Raw genomic sequence first — 13,838 nt, forward strand, 5'->3', positions numbered from 1 at the left:
TATAATGAATGCCACCCTGGGCCCCAGCAGGTCCTCCACTGCTGCATGGGTCCAGGGATAATTTGAATTGGAGCATGTGCCATTGCAATCTGCCCATCCCTCCCCCACCACCACCACACACACACACACACACACACACACACCCCGCCACCTCCTCCTCAATCCCTGCCAACTGCCGCACTGGTGTTCACAAACACTGCTGCCCATCTGCGGGGCAAAACACTGGCCAGGGCCCCAGTTACTCTTTTGCCTGCAATTAAAATGATGCTCAATTAAAAAAAAAAAAAAGTAGGCAAATGTCACAAAATTAAGACATTCTTCTCCCTGCTTCAAAGCTCACAGTGTGTTTAACTCAAACCTGTAAATCTTGTAGACTGGTAAGCAGAAATGGAGCAGCAAACACACAGCACAGAATCGTAAAAATGTAAATCAGACGTACAGTTTTCCATGTCTGCTTTCTTGCCTTTTGCTTTCATAAAGCAAGGCAAAAGTTAACCAGCAAAAAGTGGGGGGAAAAAGTATGTTTGGTAGTTTCCTTATTGTGGCAGGCATTCTCATTACTTAATCATGGCTCCCTCTTTTTGTGTTTGTGTTTTGCCATCTGTCATCTTGAGAAGCAAATGAACCAGCTGCCATGGAGTGTGATCTTGCCCAATCAGAAATGTGGTCCTTTTCAAAGCGCATCTGTGTGAAACCTTTAAAAAAATGCTGATTGAAAAAAAAGTGTCTCAAAGTTGTTAATAACATTTTGGCTGGAGAATATTTTCACCTAGATGGCCCCAATTAGCATAAATGCATAAACGATGCCTCATTATTAAGGCAGGGCTGCGTGTGCGGGGAGTGTAAATACTGGATTCCTTCTGATGTGCTCAAAGAAAATAAAACGACAATATGATGTAACAGGTTGTGCGAAGGGAACCAAAAAAAGAAAAGAAAAAAAATCTCAATCACACTTCTTTGTAGAACAGATAAGTGTTGAATTATTTTCCACAAAACACTCGAGACACTGCCCGACACTTCTGCTGGCCCTCAGTGAATAGGACAGGAGGAGGGAGGCAGGGAGGGGGTGGTGGTGGTTGGAAAGGGCCTCCCTCTGATCCCCTTCTCCAACCCCCAGCGACAGCACAGCTGGGTACGAAGGATCAGCCTAATTTTCAGGTCCCTCTAATGACTCCAGCGAAGAGCGACCGCTAATCCCTTAAACTGAGAAAAATGATCTCCTGCAGCCCTGCAGTGCAGCTCCAGACCACAAGAGTCCAGTTAGGACCCAATAAGCATGATGAGGGGTAGGGTGGAGCGGCAGCTGAGCAGAGCCAGGACACCAGGCCCGTAATGGAGGGTGCTGAGCCATCCAAAAGTGATTAGCATGAGAGTGTGTGCCTCTGGCTGATGAGGAAATTCAAGAACTCTGTGGGTTATAACATTGTTTTCATATCCTGTTTCTTTTTTGTATCTCCTAAAATAAACATCACCTCTGGGTTAAACAGCTCTTAGATGTCAAAATTCTCTAGGAGTCTCATGGTGGGATCAGTTGATTTATTTCAATAGTACCAAAAAAACATGTTTCACTTTTATCTCATTATCTATTAAGATTGTCAGTACCCAATCCCTGATTGCTGCAGCACGGCAGCTAAATATTAAAGGAATACTCTGAAGTGGAAATATGGTATTGTTTCTATTTTACAGCCCCCCCCCCCCCCCCAAAACAGATTACGCTGAAAACTTTGTACCTTACAGCTTTGCGCTCATAGTTTTCACTGCTAATTACACCACTCCAGTGTCACTATCGTCTCTTCAGAGTGCACAAGCTCCAGTTAAATAAGCGTAATTAGCGATTTACAGGCAAAGCAGTTATTGTTTGAAAAGTAATAAATATTACGATAATTAGTAAAACTGAGAAGTGGCTTCTGTGGCAGGAATGGCTTGAGAAGTTTCTGTAAATATATCTTTATTTTTTTTGGCTGTGATTCAGGGTCTATGAAGAAGTCACCCGAACCTGGAGAAACCTTTCAAACCACTCTTTCAGGATAATGCACTTCTCTGCTACTGATCAGCTTATTATTTGCCTTTAACAAGTTTCCTATAAATCACTAAAATACAAAACCCCCAGCTACGAGGAGGAGCTATTGGGACAAATTGTTTGCTCTGTAGTGGGGAAAAAATATGGATCAATGTTAGAGAAGTTTGGCAGATTATGTTGATTTGTTTCTTGAGATGTGCTTACACATTTGACACTTTCCCACCGCCTTCTCAGGCTTGCAGGTATTCAGTTTTTCCACACCCAATAGACAGATTTTAGCAGAATAAGCCTTTAAACATACACATATTATTCCAGTATTTGACTTATATTAAAACATCAGAGCTGCTATTTTTCCTTTTTTAACAGTTTGATAAAATAGTCAAGCTGAGGTAATTAGTCCCATGCAGTCTGTCACTGTGAATAGAAAATAAGTATACGTAAAATCCCGAAACATACAAATACAAGTATTTCTGTGGAAAAGACACGTGCGCAGCATTTTCGGGTGCATCAGTGATAATCTGGCTTCTCTGGGAAGGTGCATCCGACCCGCCTGATGATGACATTGGCCGCGTAGTGTCCGGCCCGGATGCACTCCTCCAACGCGTGCTCTTGGACCAACGCCGAGAGGAATCCTGGGTAGACAGAAGAGCAGAGGTCAACCTGTAGCCATCCATCACTTCCGAGAATAGTTTGGGGGAGCAGTTAGGGTTAAAACGAGCAAAGTACTAATTGCTTCTAGAAAAAGGGACTGCTTCTTCCTCAACAGGACCTAAATGTTGGCTGTTTTATATGGTGCTATGATCAGAGTGGGAAAAAAAAAACAGCAGGGTAAAAGTCACACTCATATAATCTGGAGATTTTACTACATTGCATAGTTGGCCAGTACCAAAGGTTAAATGGATTGTACACAGATATGAAGATATGCACTTAATAATGCCATACCTCCAACAAAGGCATCTCCGGCTCCGTTAGTGTCCACAATATCATTCTGGTCTATGTCCAAAACAGGGAACATAGTCACCCTATCACCTACAGAGGAGACACAAGAAGACTCGGTAATTAAAGTTCAACTTCAGCGTTATTCTCTCTCTTTGTGTCTCAAGTTGTAGCCTATTATTTCTCTCACTTCGTGGGGTCATTGCACACTGTAGGGCTTTCTTAAAATAAAAAATAATTGGCTATTTTATTTTAGCACTTCTGCACGGGGGTTTTTTGCTCTAATTATTAAGTACACAGCTAAAGATTATGTGCAGTTAATCATTTTTGCTTTCGCAGGACTAGTAAATCTTCACTCTGAATCATCGTTGTCAACAAAGGTGAATATCGCAAGGTGAATATTTGCTAACACTTTTTAAAATCCATGAACTACCCAAGGAGTAAATCTGAAAACAGGAACGGCAAACAGGAGACGTGAATAATAAATGTGGCTTCTGGTCGAGCCTGGATGAACACGTTGCCGTTCGTTTTGGATGATTAGAGTAACTTCGGTTGATCTGTGACCAAATATCAAAAAAGCCAAACAACAAGCCAAGACAGAAACAGCACTCAGTGCTGTCGGGTTCAGGTTACATTATTTACAACCACTGGTAGATTTTGTCTGCAGTGAGTGACTCATTCAGCCTCAGATAAACACTTTCAAAAACACAGACAGCAGGTGAGCGTAATACAACATACCAAAGAAATAAATAATGGAGACGTCACAGTCTATGTGAGCATTGGAACAAAACTGTTTTTTAAACCCTGTTGTTCTCCACTGTGGGACCAGGAAGAAACTAAAGCTCTTTGCAATAGATGCCAGTCCTCAAGTAAAATCAAACCAGCCAATTGCTGTAACTGTTTAGTGGACGGGGAAGCTGGGCTCAGCTGTGACTCACCAATTGCCCTTTTAGACCATTTAACAATTTAAGTGAGTTTCCAACCCATGACACCAAAGACAAAGATTAAAAAAAGACTCAGTAAAGGCAAGATAAGGTCAAATCAGTGATAGAGTTTCATCAAACAGGACGCTGGTGCCAATTTTTATGCACACGGCTTCACAGGTTTCCTCAAAGTTCGCTTTTGAATCAATAATTGTTCCAAGATATTTATAAGACTGAACACATTACCCCGTCTGACCCTTAATGGACTTGACCTTGTGTGCATGAGTGCGTTTTCTGAAATCAACGATCACGCCTTTTGTCTTGGATGAGTTTAATTGAAGACGAGACTCATCACACCATTTAACAAAATCATCAAGGACCGGGCCGGGACCCGTCTCATTATTCTGGAGAAACTAACAATAACAGAGTCATTTACACGCGTTGTAATGGTTCAGTTTTCATACCTGCTGTGATACATATTTGTGTACAGGAAAATAATAACTGTCCTCAGTCTGCGTGCTCTGTTCTTTGCTGTCCGCTGTCACCTGTTGCTACCTGCTGCTACAAGTCTCTCTTCCTGTACCTGCAAGTGCGCCTTATTGAGGCTTTATTGTGCCAGAGTGATTTCAATATTTTATGTAATGTGATTTTAATGTCTCTGCTGCTGCTCAGCATGTTTTAATTAGTGACAAATAACACAGCACAGTGTTGTCTTTAGGGTTGTGCAGTGTGATAACATATATCTGGTGATGAAATCAAAACCTCTGTCGTTTATTTTTTTTGGCCTTGCAGCAGTATTTTCCGTCATTTTAATGCAATTTTGCAATCTTACAACACGCGGATGCAGGTGAGAACATGAATACCAGCATGAAAGGAGTTGCTAACGCTGTAGCGCGGATGTCATTTGCTCTTGCATGACCCAGTAAGCTGTCCTGTGTAAATTATGCCACACACCGTCCTCCACAAGGGGCTGAAACAGCACAAATCTCTCCCGTTGCTTATGCAAGAACCATGTGATGCAGTATGGCGAGAGTTTACGGACTGTCAGGTGCTCAAAATAAATCCCAGAGTTAAACTGTTTAAACTTGAAAATACAATGTTTGGGTTTTGTATTTTACATAGCAATATTTTATGTAATCATTTGCTTATATACAGTAAAGTAACAACCTTAGAATGTGGACATCATAAAAACTTTAATAAACAGAATTTACTGTGTGATATATATCATTATCGGCATATGAGATTCTGGTCATATCCCAGAGGGAATACTTAATCCGCATGAAACGTTTACCTCCTGGATATTATGGCTGAAATAATTCTCAATTACAATTTACTTATTGTGTTTTGTCTCCATTCTGGCAAATGACAACTGTAAAAAAAAGTTTCTAACTCTAACTATGCAAAAACACAAACATCAGGTGTTATATTAATTACCATGTTATCACAGGGGTAATCCATTTTATTGCTTGTAGGTCTCACATATTGTGCTTCTTTGCCTTGTGCTTTAAATAGAAAAGGAACTATAATAGTATCTTGTAAAATGCTCTTCATTATGTCATTTTACGACTGCTTTACATGCTCAGAAATAATTAATAATCACAAAAACACTTTCATACCACAGCTTAGCTTTGCATTGGGTGCTAATAGCCAAGTAATAAAAAGTTAGCAAAATTCAGTGCAGGTACACGGTTGCATGCAGCAAATCATATTCATAAGCTACAATCAGTAAACATTTGGCTTTAAGTATTATATATATAAGAAAACTATGAGAACTGTTCTATTAGGTTCATTAGCAAATTAAATAATTAAGTATTATCTTAGCGTGGATGACAAGGTAAATATGATGTTAGATTAATGGACAAATTTGCAACATCCCTCATCCAAGAGCAGCAGATCCTCCAGCGCTCTAATAAATTAAAAACAATCATAGAGCAGTTGTGGCTGTGACTCATTTTAGTTCAGAACAGAATCCATTAAATGAGGCTCTCTTTATTATCTTCAGTGAATTATATTGCTTCAATTATAAGTAGCATATGCACTTCAAAGAGACTTCCAGTTTAAAGGAGAGGAAGAAGGAAAAAAAAAGAAACAAAATTCTACCAGATGACAAAGTCTCGAGGTGTAGAGTGACATTAAATCAGCAACTTATGTCAGAACAATCTAAACCACACACACAATCTTCAAACAATCCAAGGGCTCTGGTGCCGACGTGAACCTTCAAAAAGGTGCAGGAGACAAAAGACTGACATGTGGATAAAAGGAACAAGAGGAGTCTGACAGACCTCTTATTGAGAAAAAGAGGTTGGGAGTTTAAAGAGAACACGAGGAAAAAAAACTACAAAAAAAAACTTGTTTAATGAGGCTCCCTGCTAATCCAACAAGAGCTTATGGAATATCTGCACTGCAGATGAGACTTTGCACATTATAATATTTTTGAATACCTTTCTTTTCTCATCCTAAAAGGGCAAAAGATACACAACCTGGAGCTGAGCACATGCTCAACACCTGATGTAAAGAAAATCACTGCACTACGCTAGCTGAAAGACACGTGGTCAGGTTGTGCTTGAAAAAGACATCTTTCAAGAGCAGATTGGGAGCGTGTCACAGGTCAGGAGCTGAAGACGTATCAGATTAAGAGTTATTGTGTTTTCCTAACAACACAATCTCTTTGTAAAAGGAACCAGCCGATTGTCACTTTGATAACAAATTAAAATAATACAACAATCCTTTCAGGATCAGCTAATTACTAGCGTAACGACTTTGCTTAATTAAAGCCACAGATGAAGCTCGAGCATCCTCCTCCCTGTTGAAATGATTAACTGTGCTAATAATAAATTACAGTTTGTCATCTACTCTACGCTTAAGAATCTGAAGTCGTTAGATGTGGTCGCCTTTAAGGGATGCACTTTGCGGATATAAATTCGGGCGCGTTAAAATTTGAAGCCGCTGCACTTGTTCTGCATGAAACTGGTGTTCATTAGACGACAAAAAATGCCTCTTAACAGGGAATATGTAGGTGTAAATATGTCTACGGGAGTTAAATATTGAAACAGCAGAAGGAGGAGTCAGGTCTCATTAGGAAAACAGATCAAAAACGAGGTAACGTCTCAGAAGAAGTGACGCTCATCTCTGTGATAACACCACCCAAAGATGACAGAATTCATTAAAAAGGGCTCGGATCTATTAGACCTACTGCTGTTAGATGGGTCTTTTTTTTTATTCCCTGTGTCTTACTGGCTCCTTGTTTGTCTCAATATCCATTTTATCCATCATGTAACTAGTTAAATACATATCTGCATAAAAAATAAGTAAACATCTGTAGGCAGGGTTTCCATTTGTCTTTAGTATTTGGTTGCACGCAGGTGAGCAGATGATTCACTGAAATGCAGTTGTAAAGATTTGGTTTTTCATTAGATCTTTCGTAAACGCTGATTGGCAGGTGGAACAGGAAATTTGGACCGCTTTGGACTAGATATCCGCTGGCTACAGGAAGCCCTGAAAAATTCCCCCCAGTCATACCACAAAATCATAATCAATATCAATCAAGAGTCATCAGCCCTGAATGTAAATAACACCCTCATCTGACCAAAATCCAATTTTCCAAACATCTGCGGTTTGCAAGATGAAACAGTCAAATGCAGCCTCAGAAGGCTGTCCACAAACATCCTTGCAAAGTCGGGATTATGCTTTCTGAGTCTGCAAGTCTGCTCAGGTCCCAATGACATAAACTTCGTCATCAGGCTGCAAGAGTGAAGGTCAGCGCAGATGTCCACATGCCTGTCTGTTATTTGTGACCATGCAGCCTCGTCTGCCGCAGATTTACATTACAATCCATCAACTATGCATCTGCTCCAGGCAGTGGACTTCAAAGAAGTCGAACGAGAATAACTGCTCGGCTATTCATGCCCATGTTTGTAATATAATTGAGGGCAAATGCTGGAAGGTGGGTGTTCCTGATACTTAGCTGATCACGCTTTACTGGAGCAAGCTAGCCAAGCTAGCTGCCTCTCAGTAACTTTGTTCATATACAGCAGGCTGATTAATCACTGCAATGATCACATTCTCCTACATTTTTAACTGCTATGTCTGGATTTGTGCTTAAAGCAATTTCATCCACTAACATTAGAGGAGTTGAATAAATGTTATTTGTTTGGCTGATGCCTGCTCTGGCAAAGCAATAGAATCATCATTCACTGACATCACCCTCCGTCCTGGGTCTTGACTCAGGATTTTAAGCATTCTGTTTAATTCTTAGTTCTCTTATTACTTTGATTTATCTTATATTTTGCTATTTAGTCTTGAGTTTTTAGCTTAGTTCCAGCTTGTATTTCATTAGTTTCATCCTCAGTGTCTCCCTTCATCTCTTTGTCCTGTGTTAAGTTCACTTGTGTTCTTGTGTTCAGTCCCTCTTCTCATTTCACATTTTACTTTTGTTTACTTTAATTCCTTTCAACTAACTGTTTCGTTTCTGAAACACATCCATGTAAATCTTGTAAAAAAAGATATATTGTTTTTCTGTCAACTTTTTCATCTCACGCTCTCTCTCTGTGGTTCCTCCCTGATGCTGATTGGCTGCAGAGGCTCACCTGGAGGTGGAGGAGGAGGAGCATGGCTTCTCTCTTACATCAGCACCAGTCTGTCTCCCTCAGTTACTTTTAGCAGTTTTGTTTATTATCAGGCATAAGCTGAAAGTTTGCAGTTATAAACAGTCTAGTTTTAATTAGTTAAGTTACTATTATCAGTAATATTAGGTTAGAAGCGAATATGTTTAGTTTAAGGCCCTCTTCCTATTTGTTTCAAGCAATATCAAGTCTTATTTATGTTAGTAAGTAATTATTATGAAAAGCTCTACAACCAACAGCAAAGTGGTAGCATGTAATATTCCACTTATTTAGGAACTGGAACATATTTGGGGGGTTTGTCCGGGCTTAATTTTTACCCAAACCTCAAAAACAATAATCTCTGATCCTTGTAGGGATTGCTCAACAAAATACTGTAACTTTCTGTTCTATCTTTTAGTCTTTTTAAATCTGATGCATTTGTAATGATAAAAAGTAATGATCATAAAACATTGTGACTGATCAGCTCAGTGTTGGCAGCACAGTGCTTTCAATGCCATTTCCAGATCCAAGAAAGCACATAAGACATCCTACATTTAAAGCCTTTATTCATGGGAAAAGTTTTTATATTCCTGCTAGGCCAGAGTTCATATAACCTCAGTGATGCAAATTATTGAATCTGACTGACATATTACCTAGAGTTACACTCCAAGAATTCTCCAGCCGTCTGCAGCAAAGATCTCACTGGCAAAAATCAGCCATGAAAATCACAATAAATAATAAAAAAAGAAAAGATCCTGTCAAAATACTCTGTTGTTTCTGGCTTGTCGAACATCTGAACTCATTTCACAGTAATGAGGTCGGCAACATTATTTCCAATCAGCATAACTCAGCTGTACTTATTTTTAAACACTACCATATTCCCGTTCCTAGAATTGAGTCTGACAAAAATGAGTGAAGCAGCAGATTGGCGGTGAATACGTGGGAGTTGTAGTATGGCTGTGCTTTGACAGGTAACCTGCACCAGAGAGGAGAAAAAAATGAGGAAAAAACCTCAAAGGAATTCAAATACTTCCTTTCAGTAAGCTATAATTGTGTGCTTTTGTTAATTCACTCTTCATAATTCCCTCATTACAACTCTTGAATGGTGGTGATTAAACTTAAGAAATTCTTTCAACAGGCGTCTCTTTGAAATGAGTATCAATTAAGTCCTTTATTATCGGCTATTCTTTCTAACAATGACAATTCACTGCACAACAGTGACTGAAAAAGGCTTTACTTTAAAATAAGTGACTATACGTGCAAATAAGACGACCTCCGTATAAGATGAAAATGAGCATATGGAGCTTTTTCTTTTCTTTCTTTTTTTTTTGACTCTGAGATTATTACATGCTATACTTGGTGATGTTCCAAACCTCAATAATGTTGCTTTGACAAGTTGATCAAATAGCTGGCAGGTCATTAAAATTAACTTTGATTCCGTGGCACTTTATCATCTACACAAGTAAAACAATTAATACATCATTTTAAATCCTGAGGTACCCGGCGACTGGGAATTACACATGAATATTCAGCTAAAATTCATGAGCTAAAGTGCTCGACAGAGTGAAACATCTTTATGCGAGAAACTTCCCTGAGAATACTATTTCCTCTTCTGGAATGATTCCTGTTGCGTTTCAGCCAAAAAAATTCAGAGCCTAGAGAGGAAAACAACATTACCGCTTTCTTGGCAAATGTGACAGGTTAGAAGCAAGTTGACATTCAATCTGTTTCCCCGTCATAACCAGCATCTTTGTTCACAACTGAGTTAAGGAAGAAGAAGAAGAGAAAAAAAGAAAAAGAAAAGAAGGACATATGCCTGTAATTACTGTAACCGCAGGCAAAAGATCATCGCCAACCAATATCCTTTCAGGGAGTCATGAAAGAAAACACTTCACTGTGAGACGCCAAGGAAAAAGAGAGGAGGTCTTTCTCATAGCGCAAGCGGTTAATTGATTTTGCCTATTATGAAGTAAGCAACATAAATATCCTCCTCTTTAAACCGACTACTGAGACGTGCTCAAGCAGGGCTTCAAATAATGCTACGACGTTTAATTTGGGGCACTTCTTTAACAAACTACTGCAAAAAACGATGTTATTTGGAGGTGTGTGTGAGTGTGTGCATGTGTTGTAGTCAATATTGTTTCTCCATCTGATGCAATTACCATGTATAGAGGAGTTTTTTTGAAATTTGCCTGCCTTGCCCCCCCGAGAGCCCTAAAACTCGCAGAGGAGCCGAGTCAGGCTTTATCAAGTCCTTATCAGCGATTAGAGCAGCAACCCCTGCTGAATGATCATTTATTAGATCTCCTCACCGTTTAAGGTTCAGGGCACAATGATCTTAATTACTGCTATAATGGGTGTATAAGCAAAAGCCCAGTGTAGTTCCGCAGTGTCAGTGGCAGCTAAATAAAGGGCCATTTTCCCCTGCTCCCAGCTCTTAAAAGGCACGTTTGAAGCGGTGGTGTGATGAAAGGCTCCAAATGAAGGATGGGGGGGGGGGAGAAAAAAAAGAACAATAACAAATTGACATCTCTTTTTTGGAGAATTATACCACAGGGGAAGGCATTCTCCCATCCTTAATCACTATAAAATGGTTTAACATGACATGCAGAGGCTGGCAAATGATCAAATCCTGACAGGAGGACAAATTGCAAACAAAATGAGAGATCAAGTTTATTAGAGCGCCGCCTCTGGGAAATGAAAATCTTTAATTCTCTTTTTACATTGACATTTATTTGGCTGGCGTGAACAGTGATGTTCACACACAGACACACCACTACAGATGCACCCACTACTGTAACTGCTCCACTGCAATGATAGCACAGTCAATGACATTTATCATGTTTGCCTTTGTAGCTGACACCTGAAACACATTGTCTTTCATCCAGCCGGCATTCATCATGTATTTTATATAAAGTTCACGGGGGCGCACGGCTGTGTGTTCATGCAGGAGCAATGAGGGAACCAGGCAGGAATTATCCATCACTTCCAGCACAATGGATGGATTCGTGTTGGTTTTTAAATGTCGGGACTCTCTTTAAAGAGTTCCTTTTAAATTCTCATGAAAGGAAAATTCACTTCGAGGAATTTGACTTTGATAATGAAAATTCAAATGAGCCTTTTCGATTAAAATATATGCTTTTAATTAAGCCCGTGCAGTAACGCTGTATTATCGCTTATTAAGTGGAATCATTTTGGAATAATACTGACACATCACACTGTTAATTTATGAAGTTGTGTGATTAAATTAACAAGAAGAAAATGTTTGAATCTTCGTTGTGGAAGGTTTAAATGAATGCGAAACAGCATATATCAAAGCTGCTGCTGTCCACCCATCAGTCCAGCCATCCTCTTGACTGCTTTTCAAATTCAGGGTCACAGGGAAGCTGGAGACCATCATAGTGCAAGAGGCTGGGTACACTCTAAACCATTCAAATATATTCTAAAGAGCTTGGAAAGAAAAGCGTCTGGACTTCTTTAAGTTGCTTGAAGACGTTTCACCTCTCATCCGAGAAGCTTCTTCAGTTCTAGGGTCAAATGGTGGAAAGTCCCAGATTTAAGTCCTAGGGGAGTGTCCCCCAAGAGGGTCATGAACCCCATTTTGATCCTCTACCTAATCACACGAGCCAAGGTGTGAAAACGGGTGTAGGTCACAATCAGCCAAGGTTTCGGGTGAGCTCATTGTGAAACCTAGCCTCACCCTATCATGAGATTTCCTGAACAGGGGGTTCATGACCCCCTTTTTGAGACACTCCCATAGGGCTTAAATCTGGGACTCTCCACCATTTGACCCTAGAACTGAAGAAGCTTCTCGGATGAGAGGTGAAACATCTTCAAGCAACTTAAAGAAGTCCAGACGCTTTTCTTTCCAAGCTCTTTAGACTACCATGACCTGGATGACTGAGAACCTTCCCAGATACATTCAAATATATTGTACAACAAAGAGCCACAGCATCAGATGCAAATAAATTTGATTTGCATATTAAAATCACACCTCATCTTGTACTTTTTGTTTCTTGTATTATGCTGGTGTGTTGTAGATTTTCTTTATTTGAGCTTGGATTCAGGAGACAAACAACCTTTTTAAGATTAGGCTAAAAACTTTCCTTTTCAATAAAAAAGGACCCTGAATCCTTCCTTAGTTACACTGCAATCGGGCTACGCTGCTGGCTTCCCACAATGCACTTAGTGTTTCTTCTTCCTCACCATGTGTTTATGCACCACTCTGCATTTAACCATTACTCATTACTACCCTCTGGCATCCTGTCTCCCTCCCCTCACCCCCGATGGTTGTGGCAGATGTCTGCCCCTCCCTGAGCCTGGTTCTGCTGGAGGTTTCTTCCTCTTAAAAGGGGAGTTTCTTCTTCCCACTGTCACCAAATGTAACCTGACTGTTGTGGTTTTCAGTGTTATATTGTATGGCCTTTACCTTATAATATAAAGTGCTTCGAGGCAACTGTTGTGATTCGGTGCTATATAAATAAAATTGAATTGAATAATTATGATGTGCGTCTTCTTCTCAGTTTGTTAGCAGCAATTATGTTTTCTTATTATTACTATTATTTTTATTGGCCATTGAACTTAATTCTGAAGTTAATTCAAGGAATGGCCTGATGTGCTGACCGTAATGCAATCCCATTATCATTTAGCCAGAAACATCCCAAAAAGTTGATTACTTTTCATCAATTGTTTAAAATTCCATACACAGCAGCTGCATCAGCACATCTTTTATACACCTAAAACTTTCCTATAATTTCAAAACTTCTATATTAACAAGCATAATTTATTTAAGCTGTCAAACTGTGTCTGTTCTTTGAATTGTTGCGGTAACAGACTCATAAATGACTAAACTTGTAATAAGAAGTCCACTAGGTTTACAAGAAACAGTGGATCGATTCCAATCCACACAGTCTTATCGCCACAGGCTAAAGATGGATAAAGGTTGGCAGCATCAGTGAGGGGGCAAATTTCTCCAGCTGACTGGACAGGTCGCACCCCCAGGCGTATGGCTGCGCTGAGCGGGGGGCTTTCCCCTCATACCCGAGAGGTTTGCTGGACAAGGATTTAGGGTGAAATATCGCGTTTGTTTATTATTTTTATCATTGTTTATGCATCAGAAGTTGTTCAATAAACCATATTTTTCAGCCACAGTGAAGTTAAGAAGAAAAACCACTTGTTCTTGATTGACCGATCACTACATCTCTGCATCTTTACCCGACTTTTTGCACACTGCGTCACAATTATTGTAAAATCCCATACATATCAGCAGCATACTTGATAATAACAACACCTTTTGTTTTGTTTTTGTGCATACATTTGGCATAGTGCCATTACAGGCACACTGGGACATAAGAATAT

The 13,838-nt window shown here is 39.8% G+C and overlaps 1 protein-coding gene across 2 annotated transcripts in view; it reads right to left on the reverse strand.

Annotated features, from left to right (window-relative positions):
* Window positions 1–1,521: 1,521 nt before the first annotated feature.
* The window catches only part of LOC146381502 (adenosine kinase-like), a 126,387-nt gene continuing 114,070 nt past the window's right edge, over window positions 1,522–13,838 (reverse strand). For both annotated transcript variants that reach the window (XM_084937572.1, XM_084937573.1), the window contains exons 10-11: window positions 2,963–3,049; window positions 1,522–2,652 (exon numbers count right to left, since the gene is read on the reverse strand). In XM_084937572.1, coding sequence (XP_084793698.1) covers window positions 2,528–2,652; window positions 2,963–3,049 — 212 coding nt within the window. In that variant the 3' untranslated portion in view covers window positions 1,522–2,527. The remainder of the gene's footprint in view (window positions 2,653–2,962; window positions 3,050–13,838) is intronic.

This window comes from Perissodus microlepis, chromosome 8, assembly GCF_051167445.1.
Source record: "Perissodus microlepis isolate ML-2025 ecotype Zambia chromosome 8, ASM5116744v1, whole genome shotgun sequence".
NCBI classification, from domain to species: domain Eukaryota; kingdom Metazoa; phylum Chordata; class Actinopteri; order Cichliformes; family Cichlidae; genus Perissodus; species Perissodus microlepis.